Raw genomic sequence first — 23,497 nt, 5'->3', positions numbered from 1 at the left:
CGCGCATTGGCATGTCCTGTACCACGGCAGTGATCCCGTCAATAGGTCTATTTCCCTTGGTAATAGGCAACGCGTGCACACAAGGTCTGTAGGTGGTGCCTGCATGTTGAGTTGTATGTTGTACGTTCAAGTTCGCCGTCTGTGACGGGCTGTTTGTAGTCTGGGCGCGTGTTGTAGCGCGCGGGTTTGAGATCGGCGGCGGGCAGGTGCCCGGACAGCCGCACAAAGAGGAGGCGAAAACGGTCCGCGCGGAGTGGGGGTATCAGGATGGTTGCCCGAAGCGGAGAGCGTGAAGCGGGGTGACGAGGTGGGGGTAGGTGCCCGGACAGCCGCACAAAGAGGAGGCGAAAACGGTCCGTGCGGAGTGGGGGTGGTGACGTCGCTCCGTTGCTTGCCTCGCCGTGATGACGTGCGGGGGTGGGGGTGGTTGGAGTGTCCTTTGTCCGCTCGCCTCGTCGCGCCGGTCTGTCTGGCCTTCAACCCTTCCTGTGTCCAAAATGGCCGTTTCGTGTCTCCGCTGTCGCCTGTTGGTGAATTTATTTCGAAAATGTCCAGAAGTGAGAAAAAAAAAATTTTTCACGTTATTTTCTGCCCCACGCAGCGGGCGCCAAATGCCGTCGTCCGGGGTCTCGGGCTCGAGTCCCGGTGTGGCTCCTAGTGGGAAAAGGCGGTTCTTGATCTGTGTTGTCCGGGTGGGCGCCAGACTAGCTCGTTTCTAGTCGTGAATTTGGGGTCGTGGATGTATGTGCCTCTGCGTGGCCCACTAGGGCCGGCGGCGGTGTTGCGTGAGATGATTTTAAATAAGAGACGTGGAGTTGAGGTGGCGGTGTCGTACCTTTTATTCAGAGGAGCGAGTCGTACACAATACAACACGCTACAGAGGTCCCCGGGGGTTTTTTCTTGTTATTCCGTGGCGCCGTATTGTTTGTGTTCCGCGTTACGTGGCCTCGGATGCTGTTATGTCTCAGACGTCTCACTGGGTACGCAGGTAACGTAATTTCGTAACACAAAGGCGGGACACAAAATACACTGAATTAAGGGGGCACGTACAGGTTACGTGGCACTCGTTACTCGGGTAACGTAAGTTAGCAATACAAAATACGGGATACAAAAATACACTGAATTAAGGGGGTGCGCACAAGTTACGTGGCACTCGTTACTCGGGTAACGTAAGTTAGCAATACAAAACACGGGATACAAAAATACACTGGATTAAGGGGGCGCGCACAAGTTACGTGGCACTCGTTACTCGGGTAACGTAAGTTAGCAGTACAAAATACGGGATACAAAAATACACTGAATTAAGGGGCGGGCGATTGGAGACGGCCAATCCCGTATGCAAATGTCTCGGCGCGGGTATTGTGCCCACTGTGGTGAAACACGCACCGCAATTAAGTTTGTCCAAGTTCCCTTGCGGGTTTGTGGTCAGCGCCGTGCGCGTGACCTTAAACAAAGTTCTGTACGTTGCGGGAGACGGCCCGTGCCGTATGCTGAAGAGCAGCCCCGCTGACCAAGTGTGGTGCGGGGTGTCCTTAAGTTGATGCGGCCGGATTAGGTCCGGGACCGAAAAAAGGGACCGGGTACTCACGGAGAGGTTAAGTAATAAAAGGGGTTTGGTTAATTAGTGACTATATTTACCGGACGTTACTTTCAATGTAGACAAAGGATGTTGCCTCTCCGTGGGACGTAGGTCCGCCCCGGTCCATGAGCTGCGCTGAACTGCCGAACTGGCATGGCGTCCGAGGGAGGCTCGGCCTCTCTCGCGCCAGGCGTGACCTCATTACGCTAGACTCCAAACGGGTGTGTCTGGAAGAGATTTTATTGTCGCTAAAATCCTCATTTAATGTTTCAGGAGGAATGGGTACGGTTCTTCTCTTGTCTACTCAGGTTTCCGCGGCTTTGTCTTTAATTGCTGTTCGGGTCGCCTGACTCGGGTGGGCCATGGCCAGGGGTGTGTTCCGTTAGCGGGAGCGTATACTGGCGGGTGCAGGTCGGGCTCTGGGGTGGTCGTCGGCCAGACGACGTCAATTGTTTCAGCACACTATTTTCATACTATTAGTATCATTTGTCACCATGGTACACAGTATGCATATATCTGAAATAATTAATGAGAAAATAATGTGGGCATTAAAAATATTTTTAATAATTAATATTTATTGAGTGTATGAAATCAGAATCTGCCTGTAACCACTTTTTTTTATTGTTAATGAAAACAGTATGATCATTGTGTTGAATCTTAAGAACTAGCACATTTCTCTAGATATGTCATTGAGTTATAAGTTCAAGCATTCATGCTATACAATTGAAAAGGCGATCCTTAATAAACATCTCATAAAATTCAAAGGGCTGGATGGACAATCGTAATTTAATTTTAATTTTAATTTTAATTTTATTAATGTAGCTTTCAAATTCCAGACAATTTATTTTCTTTAATATGTGGTTACCATAATATTATTTTTGAAGTGAAACTTCTAATGCGACTTACAACAAGGTTGCGTTAAACGTTCAACGCTCCTGGGGACAGGAGACAGAGACAGAGCGAGAGTGAATGCGTGGCACTCGAACGCATGCGCGTTAGCAACGTGTAGCGTCCAATATTCCAACGCAAGAGGGAGAAAGAAAGAAAGATACACAAAGGTAGAAAGTAGGAGAGAGAAAGAGAGTGAGTCGGTAGATCCCAAGCACATGCACGTGGTATTCTTGCTATGCATTGTAAGCAATATTAATAAAGTTTGTCTTAAAGAAAAAATATGATTTCACTAAAAATCAATTTCTACCCCTTCTTATTTTCATTTCCACATTACTAAGTTTCACTTCTTCGGCGCGGAGGGACTCCACACACTATTTTTTTTAAAAAAGATTTTAGGAAACTATGGATTAAAATGGTTGATATTTAATTTTCACTTAGCACAGAGTACCAGTAAAAATTAAGATTTATTGGTCCAGGCAAAATGTTAAACAAGTTCATTTCGTCGACTAGAACTAGTAATGGATGATAGAAATGTTGTAGCTGTGACGAAAATAATATATTGGAATCAAAAAGTTACATTTATATGTGCTAAATCACCATCTTATTACATTAGGTTTAGAATATTTAGTGCTAAAACCAATACTGGCTCACATTTGGTTAACTTAATGAATGTCCATGATAAGTAAAAAAAAAAAAGTAAGTAATAATTTACGGGCTGAAAACTGACAATATAAAAACGTATTAACAAATGTATTATAAGAGTTTAGGTTAACGGTTAGCTGCACAACATAAACAAATAATTCGCGGACATTAATAACGTCAATTCAGACAAATTTAATTGTTATTTTACATCTACATTCGTTACTGAACACATTTATTGATGTAAACGAAGCCTTCAATCTTCCGTGGACGCAGCAAACACAAAATATCACCCACAATAGTCGACCACTACACTGATTCTTACAGGAGTTCTTCAGCGAGTATCCTCCCATAAGCTGTTTGAGATGTTGGGATCAACAAACAACGGGTTGCCTATGATGTACATTCTGTATTGCACAGACCCGAACAAGCCCGAATATCTACCTTCGACCAACTTCGTCAGTTTCTTTGTTTATTACTTTACAAAATTGTGGATGGTTGGTTATGTTAGGTTAGTGTAGCTACATTAAAAATACTGTCAAATCATTTTAATGCCGACGTTGGCCGAAGGTAGATATTTGGGCTTGTTCGCGTCTGTGCAATATAGAATGTACATCATAGGCTTCCCACAAACAACACGGCAGCTACTGTCAATGAACTATCTATAAGTATTATGATAGAAGGGGTACGCACATACCACTTGTGCCAACTACCCAGAGTCACACCGAACAACAGTAACAGCATGATCTTAGTATTTAAATGCATCCTGACATGTCACTGCCCGCTAACCTAATGGCAAGCCACAAACACAACTGAAAATATTTGGTGTTTAGACTAAAGCGATGAACAAGACCTTGTGAAATAGGTATATATTTTAAACTTGGGGAAAACATTTGGTGAAAATTTGGAATCATACCTTGTTTTGGCTGTATGAGATACTGAGGCCAAATATTTACTCAGCCTATTAAAAAAATAAACACAAAAGGAAAGTAAAGAGAAGGTAAAAGATAGGGCTTAATTTTGGTTCAATCTTTCGTTCAGTTTAAGAGGTTATCGAGGTTATTGAGCGGTCAATTAGTATTTAATATTTTATGAGGCTATGGTAATATTTGTTAAATATGCTGTTTTACTGCTTATTTCATTTACATTTAAGAACTTTTGCATCAGCAAAAAATGTGCAGTGCAACTGTTTGTGCATGAACTCTTCCCTGAGATCCATTTAGGTACTCACGTCTAGGGTAAGTTTTTGTAGAGGAGTCTGTAAACGCCTATGTATCGTGTTATAATTCTGTTTGTTTAGTTGATAGAGTTTAGGTTTTATGTATTATTTATTTTGTGGCTTATTGCCCGCAGAACCTGTTTTGCCCATCCCAGGTTATTTTGTAGGTTAAACTCTAGGTACTTATACTCTTCGGCCTCCTTTATCTCCTGCCCCTTCCACATATTCACTTCCCTCGTAACCTTCCTCTTCCTCGTGAACTTAACCACCTTCGTCTTTTCAACATTCAGCAACATCCCATTTTGCTCCATCCATTGTTCCAGTCTGATCGAGTCACCTTGCAGATGAACCCCTTCCCCCACCACCTCATACACTACGAAATCATCTGCAAATACTCTCATCCTAGCCTCTATCCCCTCTCCAATATCATTCATCATTATTATGAACAACAAGGGGCCACAAAACACTCCCTTGCAGAACTCCTGACGTCAATTTCCCCTCTTCACACCTTTCCTCAATCACCCTCACTTTATGCCTTCTATCCGTCTATACTCCAACATCTCTACCATATCCACTAGCCTCTTGTGAGGTACTCTAGTGAATGCCTTTTCAAAGTCTATGAAAATTGCATCCATCTGTGTTTCACACGGGAACCTTCTCCTGAATCCATACTGTTATTGTCCACCCAACCTAGGTCATTATTACTCCTACCATAACTGCCCACTAGCCTGTTAATTACTTTCCCTACACAGGAGGTCAGGCTGACTGGTCTGTAGTTTGCCGGGTTAGTCTTATCCCTACCTCCCTTGTAAATTGGTACCACTACCACTTCTTTCCATTGATTTGGCAACTTCCCCTCTTCAAGGAATTGTTTGAACATCACGGTTAAGTATCTACATACATCTTCACCCCCCAACTTAAGGTGACTGTTCCCTATCCCGCTATCCCAGCCAGCCCAAATGCCTTCTTCCCCTTCAAATTCCTGATCCCCTTTCGGCACCTCTTCCATCCTTATCTCTAAACCTCTCTGTTCTACTGTGTTTGCTACTTTCTGATACTTCCATACCTCTCCCCTTACAAACACAGATAGGTACTGCTCCTGTAGCAAATTTGCCCTGTCCTCCCTACATTCCTGCCCCTCTCTTCCCCTGAGCACCACTATTCCTTCCTCTCACTTCACCCTTTTCACATAGCTGTAAAGGTCCGCCCCATTTCCTTTTCCCCCCTTCTTCCAAAAGCCTTTCCATGTACGCATCCATTCCCTTACTTGTTTTCCTCCCCACCTCCTTACCTAACTCCTTCATCTCTGCTTTTATTTTTCCCCCTCCTTTCCTCCTGGCCCTTGCATGTAGGCTCCTACACTTTCTTTTTAAGGCTCTTATATCCCTCCCTTAGTAGGTATGATCACCCCTTTTCCCTACCCTCTTTCCAGGCACAGAACAATCCACCATCTGCTCTAGTAAGTCTCAAGGCGGCCCAGTTTTCATCAAGTCCTCTAATCTTTACCCATCTACAATACTACCTCTTCAGATATACTTCCGCCCCCACTGTATCCGCCCTACCCCATATTTCCCTTAATTTTTCCCATTTCAACCTCCACCACCAGGACCCTGTGGTCACTGATCCCCTCCATCGCCATACTGCTTTCAACCACCTCCACTGGTCTTACCAGTATCACATCTAGCAGAGTACCATTTTCCTCCTCTCCTCTACAATTACCCATTCTAATGTTCTCCCCCACCACCTGCTACAGTCCTCTATTTAGCAATTGAGCTGCCCATCTCAGCTCCCTTGCTCCCATCTCCTCCGGTCCCTGCTCCCACTCCATCCCTGGCAACTTACGATCACCCAACTCTCCTTTCCTAGCCTGTCCAGTCTGTTCCTGAGCTTTAGAATGGTTTCTTCCCCTTGCCCTGGTGGCCTATACACTGCCAGTAGCTGTATCTGCCATCCCAATCCTTTAAATCTCATCTCTTAACACTTCTGTCATCACTCATCCATTCTACCCTATCCGAAAGTCCCTCTTGTAAGCATACCATCACCTCCCTCCCTTTCTATTCCTATCCCGTATAAATACCTCATAGTTAGCCCTCCTCATTTCCCCATCTCCAATTTCCTCATCTAACCAATTCTCTACCGCTACTACAATATCCGCTCCAGATGCCTCAACTATGCTCCAGAACATGTCTAACTTATTATACACACTTCTACAGTTTATTACTACCACCCTCACATGTTCATTGCCTGGTCGTACTTTGGCTCTTCCGTTTCCACCTCCCCACCTTAGCTGTCCTGAAACCTTGACAGTTTCTCTTGCCCTTTTAGATTTAGGTGGACTCCATCCTCACTGACATCATCTTCCTCCAGTTGGCTCCTGATGTTTACATACCTAACCTCTAGCTTTCCACATACTACTCTCATCACTCTGTTAGCCTCCTCCACACGTCTGGTGGGGGACTCCCCTTCTTGGGAGAACTTTGTGTATTATTAAGTCCATCCCCTGCCCCCATTTCCTTCTTGCTTCCTTTACAAGCTCTCCCATTACCTCCTCCACATTCTCAACCCCCTCCCTGTACATTAAATCATTCGTCCTCCCCTGGATCATTACGATCTCACGCTTCTCCCACTCCTCATGTTTATGATTACATCTATCAAATCTCCTAGTCTCCTGCCACCCTTAAATGTACGATAAACCTCCTTCCCAGCTCCCCTAACCGTGACCGCCCGCATCATGGAGTTCCTAATCTAAATATCTTTTATCATTCTCTCATTTCAGCCCTTTCTCCTGGAATTTTCCTTCGCTCCAGCTGTGTTTCCCTCCCCCTTTCCTCCCCCCTATTACTAATGTTCTTACCTGTTTCCAGGCCTCTGTCACCCCTCCCCACCACCTCTGCCAAAAAATCACCCTCCCCCCATTTCTTCTTTCCACTAACTCAGATCCACCCCTACTCTACTCCTCTACTCCTACCCTGTCACTTTCCCTCTTCCCCTTTTCTACCCCCATGAGCCCTACCCCTTATTTCTGACTCAGTATCCTCCTCCATCTCTAGTCCCCCACTCCCCTTTCCACGTTGGTCTTTCCCAGGTCCTATATTCCTTTCAGTACAACCCATCTCTAGTTTGCTCCCTTTCCTACGGCAATCTCAATTGTTCCTCAAGTTCCAAACGTTTCTGTCTTTCCCTATCTCTGTCGCCTTCAGCCTGCAATCTTTACACTCGTTAGTGATTCTCCAATGGCTTTTCAGCAAAAGCTTTTCAGTAAACTAAAATAGGTAAATAGATTGGCTTTGCCAAATAAACTGAGAAACACTGGGTCTTGGGCACGGAAGTAGTGCAACCTTGCGGCATAAAAAATTGATGCACCTGTATAGGTTACAGAACAAGTTTATTTTTGCACAGTGCGGGAATGAACAGGGTGTTACAGGGCCACAGTGGCCGAGTGCTCAGGTCACCTGTCGTCCACCAAGGAGATCTGGGTTTACTTCCCAGCGGGGGATTTCTTGGGGTACTCCAGTTTTGCATCATTTCTCTGTACTCATCTCGTCACCAGGGCTCTACAAATCCCGGGTGCTAGTCACCACGATTCCTAATTTTTCCTTGTTGAGGACTAACTTCTGCTAAGATACAAAGATGTAACTAACAGTGGTTTTGAAAACAACAACATATTATGTTGTTACAAAATCATGTTGTATAGAAATGACTGGGTCCGAGAAACTGGGACGTATTTAAACTAGTGTTTGTATTTTTTATCTGTGGTGCGCAGCATAACGTGAACTCGTAGATAAATAAAGTACTTCTTATAGTTCTTTTGTCAGTATCTTCCGTGCCGAACTTACTCATCGTGAATGGAGCACTTGGCTTGCATGCTCCAAATGCTTGGCAACATAAAATATTTACAACTAGACATCAGTGCAACATGGTGCACCGTTTGATACTTAAATGTTAAAATAAAATTTTAAAGTAGATCTGCTCACTAAAAGTACATAGTTTTTTTATCACTAGCTCCTAAGTTTCAGAGTTTTTGTAGAGGCCTGTTTATCGCTCCTCATTGTCTCTAATCACCCAGATGTCAAAGAGATGCTTAGCCCTTATTAATGTGTTTTCATTCGTGAATAAGGTGGGAGAGTAGAGCGTTGCGTACATGCTCCCCAGACGAAGCGTGAGGATGCCGATGGCGTTCACCGTGGAGAACGTGGAGATGGCGTTCACCGCGCAGAACTTGGAGATGGCGTTCACCGCGGGGAACGTGGAGCAGGTGGTGACGCAGTTCTACGTCGCGGACCAGACGACGCAGGCCAACATCCACCAGTGGCTGGTCGACGCGCAGATGTCGCCAGAGGCCTGGCTGTTCGTGTGGGAGCTGCTGCAGCCCAACAAGGTAGTGCATCATGCCCACGTTTGGCTCCCGTCACTTTGTGATCCATTCCCTCGGGAGAACTCGAAACTGTGTTGACAGCAGTCCGAGGCAACTTGCATTAAATTCTCTTCTCACAAATTGATCATTATTGTAAGTATACTTATAAGTGTAAAAGTTCCATATCATGCATTAGCTAAGTTTATCACTTCATCCTGATGGCATTATTCTACATACGTTGATCTGTGATACAAAATGCTAGCATTTTTTAAATTTAGTATGTCAAAAGATCCTGGTCATAACAAAATTTATGATATAACAATGAATTATGATCACAAGTTGAATAAGAAAGAAAAAAAAAATCTCCACAAGACCAGACATAATTTGTTTGTAGCGTGATATTAGAGATTTTGTTTGGCTAGTGTGAGGATATATTTTGATAAAGAAACTGGGTTTCTAACTGACTCTAAGAAGGAATTTAGATCTTCCTTGTATGACACTAGCAAGACGTGCAAATAGTTAAATTAATTTCATGATGAGGAAAATATAATGTTTGATGATGAACATTCATAATTAATTCTTAATTTTTTAATCAGTCTGATTTCTTGGGTTTCGATTTACCCCTTAATAGTGTTTCATCGTTAGTATGTCTCACACCGATCATACAAAAATGTCCAAGTCACCACCAAAGAAATCTAAATCTGATCAGACAGCTATTCATAGTCGTCCTGCGACTGTAGACTTCTCATAGTTATCCTGCGACTCTAGACTTCAAATTTGATGTATTAAAGATGGAAGATCTAATGAAAATGGTTGTTGCCCTTAGTGAAAAGATTGAACTTATGAACGGTAATACTATTCTCAAAACCCTCTTGATAGACTCTTGTTCTGAAAATGCAGATATTAAGAATGAACTGCGTGAAATCAAACAAAGTTTGCGATCTCAGAGTGAGAATCTCAAAACCTATAGCCAAAAAATTCATTGAGCCCCTTGCGAAGTAAGAGTGCACCAGGTGATGATATTGCATCTGTGTTTGTAGTGGGTGACAGCACTGCTGACCTACATTCGGCTCGCCTCGAAAATAACACCATCAGCAATGGTGTCACTAGACAACACGTTGACCAAGATCAAAACGGATTCATTTTAGTGCAAAACATACGCAAGTCCAGGCCTAAAGTAAACACAGAAGAAAATCATGTTCATGAACGTAAAAAAAAAACCACAGATGAAAATGGGAATCAGGAACATTGCGACACTAAAAACGGTTGAGAAACCGTTCTGTTCAGGAACAGGAGACTGTTGAATACGTCACCAATGAACTTAATTTATCGCGCTTGAAAGTTGCAAAGCTCCGGACTAAGTATGATAGATACTCTTCTTTTCATGTGTCGATCTTGATGACTGTCAGAATAAACAACATTGTGTTTTGGCCTAGTGGGTGCCTGATTAGCCCCTATTATGGCAAGCTTTACCCGAATCAAGTGGCTGACAACGTGTCTACCCAACTGAACTTGAACAATGCAAGCAGGCATCACAAGTCTGCTTCCACTTATGCCTTAACACCAACACAGGTGCTAGGAGGAGCATTCTAATTTTCTTCCTTCTCAGTGCAGATTATGAATTATTTTATCAAAATATCAGAGGTCTTATATCTAAATCAGTAGAATTTTTCGTTAAAAAGCTGCTCAATTCCAATCACAATATTATATGTTTAACAGAAACATGGTTTAATGACCTCAGTGTCAACTTTCATTATTTTACGGACAATTATCTGATTTTTAGAAATGATAGAGATGCAGTTTTGATGCAGAAAGAACGTGGTGGTGTGTTTACTGCAGTCAATAATTCAGGATTTCTCTGTGTTCAATTAACTAATGCTTTTGATTTTCCTGGCATTGAAGCAGTCTGGGTAAAACTCACATTAAACTAAAACTGTAATTCTTGGCAATATTAATTATGCCCACATACTACTATAAATACATTTCAAGCCTTCTTTGATGCTCTTGAAGGTCTTGGAGGTTCAGGGGCCTGCACCCAGAACATTTGAAAACTTAACTCTTAAAAATTATTTTTATGGTTTTGTAAATTTATCTCCATAAATTTTAATATTAGTAATTATTTACAGAAATAATATAACATTGTGGGAAAAAAAAAATTAATTAAATTGAGGAATTGGTTCTCGTAATAATGGCCATAGTTTGGTTCATTTGCCCTCCATTGAGTCAACAAAAAAAAATTTATTTTATGAAATGTTATATTGTAAATAGATAAATACTATAGCTACTCAATTTTGACTTTTGAATAATGAGGGTTATATATGGCATTTTTTTGTATGTTTATTGAATCATATATTGAGATATTTTTTCTTCCAGGCACCAGAAGTCCAGTTTTTTGCAGCTACAACACTTCATGCAAAAGTTGTGAAATCGTGGCATGAAATTCCAGTTGATCAGTATGAATCACTGAAGAGGCAGATATTGCAATCTATTTTGAATTATTGTATGGGTCCAAAAATAGTTCTGAATAAATTGTGTATTGCTGTAAGTAAGGTTTTTTTTATGCTTTGAAGCTTATTGTATTGCCCTTTTAATCTTGTTTTTGTATGAGGCATGTTTTTTAAGTACCATTTTGAAAAAAATAGGAAGTAGACTATTCTTAACAATGTTATTTTTACATGAAAACTGTAGCTTAATATACTTTTCTTATAATTTCCACCAATTTTGAGGCACTTGTCTTATTGTGCAACCAGATTTTCAATCCTATCCTCATAGAAGTCTGCTGCCTGATTTAAACTCATCAGATAATGACAAAATTGTAAAAGCATGTTCTCTTTCAATTTTTTGTCAACCTTCTACATCAAATCTTCAGCAATGACAGTAGGTCGCCCACTTCGTTCCTCATCATTAACATTCTTGTGGCCATCTTTTAAAGCTCCAACACGTTTCCGTACCATTCCATCGGTCAGGATGCTTTCTCCATACACTTCACTGATCTGACGATTAATTTAAGCTGCTTTCATGTCTTTGGCACTAAGAAAATGAATCACAGCAGGTATTTCACAGTCAGTGGGAGCTGAGCCATTTTAAATATTCACAAATAAACATAAACATGGTCAGATGTTTCTGTAATGGTGTCTTTAGCTTGCCAACATATATAGGTACACAGTCCGCATGTGTGGAATGCAGATCCCAGTACTGCAGCGGCTGAATTTCAAAACTATACCTACTTAAAAAACACCCCTCGTAGAAGAGATGGATTGGTACAGGATAAAAAGTTTCTATGTATGGAAATTTGAACACTTAATATATTTGAGTTTTGATTTTTTTAGTTTGCAGATTATTTTAACATTATTTTTTTGGTAGTTGTTCATATTTGAGTGATGAACAGTATGTGAAATGGCTGCAGAAAAAAAAAATTTCTGTAAGTTGAAGTAGAAAGAAAAATTAAGCGCACACTGCCTTGGCACACTGTCAGATTTTCGCTTCCAACACCTTCCACTATGTTGTGTCAATTAAAGTTGGACGGTTATGACTTCACCGAAATTGTCACTAGCGCAGCCATGTTTGTTTGACAAGTTATGTGACTTAAGTTTCCATCAAATATTTGCAAATAGGATGGGTTCTAAAATATGTTGGTTGCAATCAGTGAATCAAAATCGTGCCTATCGAAAATGGAAATGAGTTCATTTCCGTCGCAACGAATCTTTAAAATGGCGAAGAACACTCATGGACTATTAAAGAGGTTATAAAAGTGAAATAACTAAATTTTAATATGAATGTCATATGTAAAATAATTTTATGTGCAAAAAAGAAAGTGTGCTTCTATAACTTAAAAAAAAATCACTCAAAGTGACTAAAGAAGTTTTCACTTCAAAAATCACTGAACATAAATTTTTATTATTTAAAAGATATTATTGTGAGTTAAATTTATACATGTTCAAAAAATTTAAAAATGTAAAAATAGCATAACAAATTTAAAAATTCCACCCAGCACTGGTTTGCATTATATAATTTTAAATGTGATTAAAATAGAAAAGTTTGAGATAACTCGGACCAAAAATAATTTTTGATAGTGTGTAGTGTGACATGATTTAAAACCTTTTAAAGGTTATCTGTCCAAAATTTTTTTTTACAAAGATAATTGAAAGCTATTTTACATTCAGTACTACCCCTCAAACTCTATTGTCAAATATAATTTGAGACAAATATTTGACAGTGTGACAGGGCCTTAAACAATTTCATCATCTATCATACCGCATGATAACATTTTTGTTGCAAATATCAAAATAATTATGAAAATACTTGAAAATAGAAATTTTATTTGCCTTCAAGTCTTATACAAATTGACGTAATGCTAATGGTTTAATGACCTCTGTGCATGTATAAATAAGGGATTGAATTATTTTATTTGTTAAAAAGTTCAAACATTGGCTCTTCTTGTCGCGGGCAATTCACCAGCTGCTGAGCGGTGACTTGCCTTTCTCTGGCACTGCTTGTCCAGCTATACACGCACCACATGATTGTGGCCAGTCTATTTTATTGCACCTAAGTAGGCCTCTGGCCAGTTTCTGTGTGTTCAACTGTATGATATTAATGTTCAGAATACTGTGTATTTAAAAATTCCAGGGTACCTACTTTATTTTTAGAAATTTCTGAATATGTTTTGCTTATTTAGAGAAATGTATGATAAATCATGGCAATAAAATATGAGCTACTTTGGTTTCTCTGAGTATACATAATTTCCATTTTTTTAAAAAAATTATTGTAATCAATGTCACACAGTAAATATTAATAATACTTAAATTATGAGATAAAAATAACGCAATAAAACAATTTCTTCATTTAAAAATAGTAAAAATCTTAGTTGTGCCATTTTCATGCACTAATACATATAATTAAATAATTTGTTTCTAAAATCTCTCACGCACGCATGCATTACAAGCAAGATTCTCCTCGAACTGTGGTAGGTGTGTCACGGTCTGGGTTGTGGATAGGGTCCCGTGTCACAGCGCGCGTGGCATGTCGCTTCACGAGTTGGGGTAGTGTGTCGCTGAGAGGAATGGTGCGGCGCTGCAAAATAGATGGTGATTTTCCCCTGTTGAGCAGCGACAAGCGACGTGCCTAGCGTTATTCGTCCAACAACACACTAGTACTTTCTCTGCACGACATGCAGCACTAGTGTGTCCAACTACTTTGTTCAAAATCACTTGTGAATTTGAACTAAATTTTATCATCTACCATGCAATGAAGAACAAAACAAGAAGTTAAATACTAAGTTATTGCAGTGAAGTAGGGTACTGCTCAGTTTAGGTGTGATCCGTACTTATATAAAGTGCTGAATAACATTATTAAATTAAGAATTTTTTATGAAACAAATATTTAGAAATATCACAAAAGATTTTTACTTATTTGTAAAAAAAATGCATAGTAAAACATGCCATTCAAATATGAATTAATTAGGTTTCTCTATGATAAATTATATATATATGCAGTGTTGTTAAAAGTACTCGGAAAAAGTAATTGGGCTCAATTACAATTACTGTGGTGATAATGTAACGAATTACAAGTAAAAATTACTTTACATAGAAGTAATCAGTAAAATTACAATTACTATTTCAATTACTTTCCACTACCATTTTAAAACTGACCTACGATTAAATTTTTTTACACTTTGTTACATTAATAAACATACATACATATATTTATGTTTTGTTAAAAAAAAGATTTCATGTAATGATTAAATTTATTATATTTAATTAAATGAATAATATTTGAGGACAAACGTGCTTAAATAACATCAAAAGACTTCATACAAGTAGCTACCTGTAGTAAAAGTAACACTTATTAAATTTTGGAATTGACCTTACAAAAAAATTGCATTTTAAAGTTCTCAACAGATAGATTCCCTCTCTTGATGGCAAAAACATCTTTACCAACACTAAAAAGACGCTCAACGGGAGCACTTGACGGCAGCGATGTGTTAAATTTTAAAAATGCAGATTTTAGGATAGCGTAATGTTGGAGACACTGCAAGTCACTATGGCTCTTCATTTTTGATCATAGATGTTGTGCATACGATCGTAGCACTACAAGCGTAAAATTATAAACTCTACTAATACAAAAGTGTATGATCTTCTTGTTCTTAATTGTATTCATTATAACTTACGATCCGAGAATAAAAGTAACGGCAAGTAAACATAAAGTATCGATTACCTTAATGTATCGATTACAATTAATGTTATGTATTCCGATTACAAGTACGAATTACATTTTTTAAATGTAATTCGTTACAAGTATAAATTACTTGAAAAGTAATCGTTACAAGTAATCCGATTACTTGTAATTCGTTACTTAACAACACTGTATATATGCCTAACTAGTACTAAATAATCCAATAAACTGAGCTACGTATTTAATAATAATATAGCAATTAGATAAATAATACGTATTAATTCATATTTTGTTAAAACACAATTTATATAATCCAGTAATGTGTTAGTAAAAAGAAAGTAAATTTTTTTTCCAGTAATGACGTTTGAACCACGTCAAAAATTATCCCTCAAGCATCACAACCATGTGTTCTCCCGCCATGCTATGAAGACTACTTAAACTTCGAAAGAATACTCTGTATTTCAATAGTGTAATGCCAGTTTTCTTATATATTTTGTAACTTGTGATTACCTCTTTCTATGACTATTGTATTTTACCAAATATATTCCAAGGTCGTTTCACTTTCATAGTTTCATTTGACACACCAATATGTTTGGTATGTCCCTTAATGTTTACGAAAATGACTATACGGGTTTATAGTGCTACTCATGGGTCCGCCATCTTGATGACTTCAGCTCAAAGGTGTAGCAGAATAATAGAACATTTTTTATTACAGTTTTGGCTAAGACTTTGGGTATGAAAACTTTTGTGCCCAGAGCCAGGCCCCTTGGAAGGGTGCTGAAATATCTACACGGGAGCAGGTGTGCTAACAGAAAATAGGTATGAAAACTGCTAAGGAAAGGGGTATCGTTTATCTTGCGGAGCTAGCTTAAGCGACAACGTTGCTATAAAGTATAAGTGACTCTGCTGCTATAGTGACAAAGTTGCTGCTACTTGGCCCTGCGACTTTCATGTCACTGGTCGCGGTTCGTCACAGAGACAAAATTTGTCTCTACTCCGCCACTAATGTCACCAGTCTCAAGAACCAGAATTACAGAATTAAGTGTTTCATGATTGACTTTTAAAGGTTTTGTCTCGAGCTTTGTCACCACACTTACCTGGAGATGTGGATAACATACTATAGTTGGTACAAGTAACGTTATGTGGGGGTCATCAGAGATAATGAAGGATGATGAGATAAGAGTGGAGCATTGACAGAATGAGTGGGAGAGATAGGAGTACTCAGAGTAAACTCACCAGGTCATGGTGTTCGCCATGTTTTCCAACTGTGAGAAATGTGGTTATGACTCGCCAGGGATCGAACCGTGATGGGAGGCAAGTGATCTATCTGACCCCTCAACCTTCGTGGTCCCAGGTACAATTAGCGTGTGCTGGGGTTGGCCGTAAGCGGGCGCTGCCCGATCTCGACTTCTTTCCTCCTTTGCAGTTAACTGCGTACGTGTTCCAAACGCTGACAACCCACTGGCCCAGTGCCATCCCGGAGTTGCTGGCGACCTTCCAGCCGTCCAACCTGGTGGACTTACCGCCTGCCCGCACCGTGTGGATCTTGCTGCAGATACTCACCGTCCTGCCGGAGGAGGTGAGTGGCGGCCCTTGCAGCGAGAACGCAAGTCCACTGTCTTACCTTTACCATCTTGATCCCTACGGACCAATTAAGTTGTTACTGTCAGGCTATGTGGATTGAGATGCAGTCTGAGCCAAGCCTGAGTTATGAAACTGTCACACAGTAAATATTAATAATACTTAAACGGTGAGCTAAAAATAACGTAATTAAACAATTTATTCATTTAAAAATAGTAAAAATTATAGTTCTGCCATTTTCATGCACTAATACAGATAATTAAATAATTTGTTTCTAAAATCTCTCATGCTTACATTACAAGAAGCTAGGTCACTAAATTATGCATGTGCTGGTGAGCACATTTATTCTTATCGCACCATGTATGTGTTTTTTTTTTTGTTCCACTGCATTCATATTGCTGTTGAGTTATGGGATACAACAACCAATTTGGTGGCTGCCACATGTGTCAATAAGAATTTGACAGACCAATCTTCCTCCCCTCCAAACCATCCCTCTAAATTTGACACTTTCTTTGAACTCTAAATGTTCTATGATACCGAAAGAGAAAATTTTCCATCAAACATAAAATATAGTTGAATGGTGCTGTATGTTCGTGTGGGATGAACGATGACTTAAATGAAGTGCTGTACGAGGTTCCTCTCAGCTATTGTATGGTGTTGCATGTGCTCAAGTCAGGAATGGTTCCTTCCCACTCCTTACACTGCTTCGACTGTCTGCACCCTCTCCTCCAAATCCCTACCTCCTGCCTGGTCACTCCTCTGGCATTTTATAATGTTTCTGCTCTCTTATCACCCCCCCAGCCCCTTCCTCCTGCTCATGTCTTGAATAGTTTAGCCGCTGATTTCGGAAGGAAGCACGCAGTGTACCTGGTTTCAAAACTCTCTGACTGGGTTTCTACTTGGGCTCACACCACAATTCCCACTGTGCAACTATCCATGCGTAAACTCTATGGCTATATAGTATAAATATTAATATGGCTTCATTCGCCAAATTTTTTTGAGCTGTCCACAATAATTTTAAATCCAAGTTATTGAGTATCCTCTGTATTTTTAATTTGACATTAAAGCCACCACGTTAGGTGGCACAGTCTTATAAAACACATGCTCATTTTGGAGGATGCAGGTTTGAGTCGGTGGTCTGGCATTATTGATTTTGGTCATCTTAAGCAAACTCCTGAGTTTGTTTAAGGCAATTTCCATGTCCGGTTACTTCCCCAGTTGTCTTGTTTTGTGCCTCTGTCGGTATGTCTTAGCTGCAATGTGTTTGTTGTCCACAACATGTAGTCATTTTTTTAATAGGTAAATAAATCAAAAATGTTAACGCTACAAAATTTCTTTCTAATCTTCTACTGACTTAACTTGGTGTGTAACAGGCAATGTTCTAAGCTAAATTATTTATAATTATGGACAAGTTTTTTTTTTTTAATATATCCAAAAGTACGAAGTCAGGTTAGCATAAATACCCCATACTTCACCACAACTCTCAGTGGTCTAAAGCCAGATTGTTCATTCGTGACTTCATGCTAAGAAAAGTATTACCGTATTTTATTAAGGAGGATTACTTCCTGCCATCTGGAATTTAAAAAAATTGTTGTAAAAATTAGCAAAGCCAATCTCGTATTAAATTTTGTTGGCTCGATGAGGCATAGAACCTAGCTCTGGGCATTTGTTGCAGGCAACATTAGTGTATGATTACTATTAAGGCTGTAGTCTCCCGTGTATTGTATTTCCTTCTGGTGACTACAGGCCGGAGCCCGTTAGTAAATATCAGAATGTAACAAGGTATAAAAGAAGTGGGAAGATAAGGTTTGTGCCTCGCCATGCCAAAATCTGGATGTCTAGCTTGAAAATGAAGTTGCAGGAGAAGAATGTTAAGACACAAGTTGGCACGGACATAGCCCACTGAACCTGCAATGTTGTTTCTTGCGGTTATCTTTACCTGACTGCGCAAGTCTGCTTGAGGGTGTACTTCCTTATAGCCCTACGTGCTTTTTGCAGTTCCAGAAGTCTCAGCTGCCTCAGAATCATAAAAATGTTGTCCGAAATGAACTGCAGAAAAATATTCCGTTTGGTAAGTTCCATGTTTGTTTCAGCTTAAAATAAAATTGTACGCATAGCTTAAAATGTACAGGATTTTATTTATTGTGAAATAGGCCTATGTGAATATAAGTTTTTCAGTTCAACAAATATGAATAGCAAATTATCCTCGAATACGAACATTAAAGTGGAATAGTAAAATGTGAATTGGATTTCATAATAAAAAAAATTTCAAATCACTCAAAAAATATGTAGGTAGGGATATTTAAAGATAAATATGTAGTGTTGTGGCTTTTGGGAGATTAGACAAAAAAAATACTGAAGTGAAAGGTTGGTGTGTGAAAAAACAAATATATATCATAGTTTGTTTTCAAGTTTGAAAAGTCACAAATAGTCTGTGTTTTGAATCATCCACATGTTTTATTTTGCTACTGTTTTGTAAGACAGTAGAGAAATAACTTTGAATTCTTTTTGCATGTTTAAATCACCGAGTATTGTTCATAGTTTTGATCTTGCAGTCCCATTAAAAATCTAAACTGGGTATTAATATTTACAAATGACTTTGACTTTACCTCATCTGTGAACATTGGTACATGACAAACTCGTGAGATATGGCTGTTAAATATTCGTAAGCAAATGAATATTAGTTATTTCATGGTGTCCTAGTCAAATCAAATATGAATAATAGACTATTTTTATATTTATATTCAAAAAATTTTAATATTTGCGCAGGCTTACTGTGGAAGGTTTGTGAAATATGTGCAGTTAGAAATTATGAAGGCCTTAGGTTATTCCCAAACAAGACAGAATGGTTATTTGTCAGCTTGAGGGATGGGTGGGGTGAGAGAGGGGATGCATGGGGATGCAGGTGAATGAAAATTGAGTTCTGTGGTATGCTGAGAAAACCTTCGCAGGGCAGGACTCAGCATCAACACGTACTGCGAAAGAGACGTATAAAAAAGAGCGTGTGTGACTCAGTACACATGATAGAAGTAAAACTTCTTTCACTAATCAAACCTCAAATCGAATGTATATCTCTTTGTCCAAGTACCTATTCTCTGTTCTTTTCGCGTCAGAAACGTTTCACAACAATGTTTCATGAAAACGTTGCATTAAAATTCGGCCTTGAAAATTTACTCCCATCGTGCCCGAAGAAGTTTCACTTCAAAATTCCCCATATTTCTAAGCTAGTAACTATTCACTTGGCAAACAGTGGCTCCACATGCTGACTTCTCTTCATATTATTTCCTTTTCACTTCAAGTATTGTGTTTGTGGGAACTGCATGCATGTAGTATCAGTATTGCTGTCCATAGATGTAGATATATATATGTCAAGCTGCAAGTCTTTAAGTGCAAGACTTATTCCGTCACTCATATCTTTTGATAGCAGTTACTCTTGGCTTGTTTCGTGTGTTTTGTACGTGTATATTTTTAGGATTTTTATTTATTCAACATTAAAGAGCTCTGCAATGTTGTACATACTTAATTTTACTCCAAATCACCTACTGCCAATGCAACGAAATTAAAAAAAAAATCTAGCCAACGAAGAAGGTTTTCATGCAACACCTTAGTTGTATGTCAGTAACTATAATAGTGTGTACCTGCCATAGACTTGGGGTGTGCTGTTTCGACCTCTGTTACACGACTGCCAACAAACAAAAAAATAATAATAATGACTTTCAGTGGCTTTCAAAAGTTTTCAAAAATTATTAAAAATACTTATAAATACTTATAAATACAATGCACTAATAATAAACTGAGTCATCATGATATTGAATACCTTCTATAAAGACCATTAACTGATATTTAGTAACTATAAAAATATTATTGACGTAGTACTTAATTTTGTTATAAAGCATATAAGACGGCAGAGGTTATGCAGTGTTACAACATTACGTATTGTGCATCAGATGTTAAAGTTTAAGCAAGCCTTGAACTGGTGTTTATGTTTTTCAGTGTTACCACTGGTGGAAAGCGTGTTGGCGACAAACACGTCAGGAGACGAGTTGAGTTTCGACGTGACAAAGCAGACACTGTCGTGTGCATCAGCGTGGTTCCAGTTGGGCGTTCCTTTGCCAGACTGCGAGAGACTGGCTGATCATCTGATCTCATCGGTTTTCCGAGCACTCAGTTTACCGCCTCACCAGTCATCCAGGTGGGTTACCTGTGTTAAATCTGTTTCTTGCATTATTACTTCTCTCACAAGAAATTGCCAGTGTTTGCTGTGTCATGACCAATGTGGAAACAAATTAGCTGCCATTTCGAATGTTCATTTCATGTTTCTGTTTGCATTTTGTGGCTTTTTTTAGATTTAAAAAGCTTAACCTTTTTTACAGGTTAAAAATTATATAGTAGTAATAAAATTTAAAAATTGAGAAGAAAATGTTGAATACTGTAATTTTTTTTATGTGTACAGTAGACTCCCTATTATCAGGGTGTGGGTTATCTGGTTTGTGGATTAATTGTGCCATATTTCACTTTCATAAACCATAAAAACAAAATTATTTTTGACTTTTTATTTCTGTGCCAGCACAATGCAACGCCACTTGTGTAGAATTGAATATGATGCAATGAATTAGTAATGCAACAGTTTAATAATGTGACAAATCAAAAAAATATTTTGCTTTTCCTCTTTAGTTATTCACTTCTTTCATTGCATACTTATTTCCGACGACACCTAAGTGTTCAGAAAATGTTTATATTTTTTGCCATCTTGGAGAGATAAGCCAGAAGCTTTTAGGGCTTTCAGTGGCAAATAGCAGCAAATCATGGCAGACACACATTTAGTAAACAACAGAGTTGGTAATTATGTTAACAGTTTTAATAATTTTTCTAATAATAGAAAATGTTAAGTTTATGTTTTTTAAATTTTTATTTGAACTGAAATATATCTCCTATATCAATAACACTGTTATTTTGTAACTCTGAAATGTTTGTAGTGCCGACATAGGAAAAAAAAAATGTTATGCCCGAACCCTATTATGTAAACAATGCAGTATGTGAATTTTTAAATTTAATTTTAGGTTGTTTAATCTTTAAATGTTATTCAATATTTATTTAAATGTACTTCAAATGTATTTAGATTCATATTAGTAGGCCCTACTGTAAATTAATTTTAGCGGGAGTAGTGTCTTGATTAAAATGGTAGCAATCACACTTACCTTTTTTAGGAAACCAGTTATTTTGATTAAAATACTTTCTTATGGAAAAAAAGTATTTTACTAGTACTATTTTGATTAGCACTCTGTTACTGTAATGAATTAGTTTAAGTTACTTTGAGGAAACGGGTGTTCAGTGTTTGCCTATACAGTCTGGATAAAAAAATTTCAATCATTTTTTTTGACATTGTTTTAACCGTGTTTTTCAGTTATCTGTGGACCCCTTGCCAGTAGTTACCCTGGATAATCGGGAGAGTATATTAAACAAACCCAGAAAACACAAAATAATAAGAATAAATGTGTTCACGAGGAAATCACAAGGTAGAACACAATCTAAATGATGATAGACAGGGGCACATGCAGGGGGGGGATTTATCTCCGTACCCCCCTTGAAATGAAATTCTGCGTATGCTCCTGGTGATAGATGCCAATTAGAGTTACAAGTAACAACTGCAGTTGAAGATGGACCGTGGGATATCTGTGTGTGTGCAGTTTGGTCGACTCGGCCCTCGACGCCCTCTCGAACATGGTGACCCACCCCGACTCGCACCGGTATCCTCGCAGTTGCATGCAGATGCTGTCCAAGTTGCTGCCACTCCAGCAGATCATTCAGCTGAAAACTGACAGGGACGACCAGGCAAGTGAAACCAGTCACGACCATCGCTTCAGTTTTCATTAGGGGTGTGCGGGAATAGGTTTTTGTACTGCGGGAAATTTTTGGGAAAAATAAATTATTCCCGCGGGAAACGGGACGGGATCGGGAAATTTTAAAAAAAAGCAAATTTTTAATTATAATATGAGATGGCCATTTAAACGTTTCTTGCAAAGTTAGTTGTTTTTTTGCTGCTATTTCTTTTGTCTGCTTCACTTGCCCTTTTTTCAGCGGCGACTTCATATTTTTTAGCATCCTCAAAATCTTTTTTTATAGCCAGACGTGCTACCATGCTCGCATCTCAAAAATATTTCCAAACACTTTTAAGTTTACAAGTAACAAGCTGATCGGTTGCGACAGCCATTATTTGTAGGCTGCTAGTTTATTTTAATATACAACGGCATCGAAAATAGGAACAGATACTTTGCACAAGCCTTAATAACGTAACGTCAGCCGACAAAGCCCGCCAAACTAAACAGTAAACAACTATTTTTTTTCTCCCAAAGCAAAATCATAGATGTTTAGATACTCGTGAGCAGTGGTGTAAAGCTACGTGATTTCATATTTTTCAAAGTGCCAATACAGTTCTCTACATCGCCACTGCTATCAAGTAATGAGAACGGTTACGCTTCGTTATGTAACTCAAGTCTAGTATTTCTTATATCTTTGGCGAAAAGGTTGGATTGCGCATGTGTTTTGTGGGAAGCCTACGTTTCACAAAGGGTTGAGGACCAACCCGAACATGCCCGAAGACTTCACCTTCGGCCAACTTCAGGACTTTGTTTTTCTTTTAACAAGACGCGCGGGAATTTTGATTAGTGAAGGCCCACCGCCCCTACTTAAGGACAGAGGCTATTCCTATCTTGCAGAATCTCGTCACTGTTCAACTATGTAACAGAACTTAACTGAATTCAACATGTTTCAGGATAATTATATTTAGTGTTGTATCTATAGCATGTTTCAATTGTTTTTCATGGAAAATTCAAAATCATCTTTATATATTTACAGCTTAAAAATTTTATTTTCTTTCCGGGAGGGTGCCAGGCTAACTTATGCAGCTGTTTGGTGGGTCGTCGGCCCCAGCTTTGTTCATTAGGATCGTGGCAGTGGTTGAATTACTAACTAGAGAAGTAGTATCACACTCCTCAGGCAGCATGGTTGGCTGATGCCTAACTTAGGTAAGGGGGCACTGGAAATCACTGTCAATTTGTCCTCG

General features: G+C 39.0%; 1 protein-coding gene across 3 annotated transcripts in view; it reads left to right on the top strand.

Moving 5' to 3' along the window:
- The first annotated feature begins 4,084 nt into the window (after positions 1-4,084).
- The window catches only part of LOC134533164 (importin-13), an 87,501-nt gene continuing 68,088 nt past the window's right edge, over positions 4,085-23,497 (top strand). For 2 of the 3 annotated variants that reach the window (XM_063370526.1, XM_063370524.1), the window contains exons 1-7: positions 4,093-4,347; positions 8,481-8,706; positions 11,056-11,223; positions 16,280-16,432; positions 18,433-18,505; positions 20,428-20,626; positions 22,122-22,266. In XM_063370526.1, coding sequence (XP_063226596.1) covers positions 8,494-8,706; positions 11,056-11,223; positions 16,280-16,432; positions 18,433-18,505; positions 20,428-20,626; positions 22,122-22,266 — 951 coding nt within the window. In that variant the 5' untranslated portion in view covers positions 4,093-4,347; positions 8,481-8,493. Of the gene's footprint in view, positions 4,348-8,480; positions 8,707-11,055; positions 11,224-16,279; positions 16,433-18,432; positions 18,506-20,427; positions 20,627-22,121; positions 22,267-23,497 lie in introns of all 3 variants that reach the window. The other variant, XM_063370525.1, reaches the window with a different exon arrangement.

The sequence above is a fragment of the Bacillus rossius genome, chromosome 6, assembly GCF_032445375.1.
Source record: "Bacillus rossius redtenbacheri isolate Brsri chromosome 6, Brsri_v3, whole genome shotgun sequence".
Taxonomy (NCBI): Eukaryota; Metazoa; Arthropoda; class Insecta; order Phasmatodea; family Bacillidae; genus Bacillus; species Bacillus rossius.
Note: the sequence above shows the minus strand (reverse complement) of the source record. Positions and strands in the feature narration are given on the sequence as shown.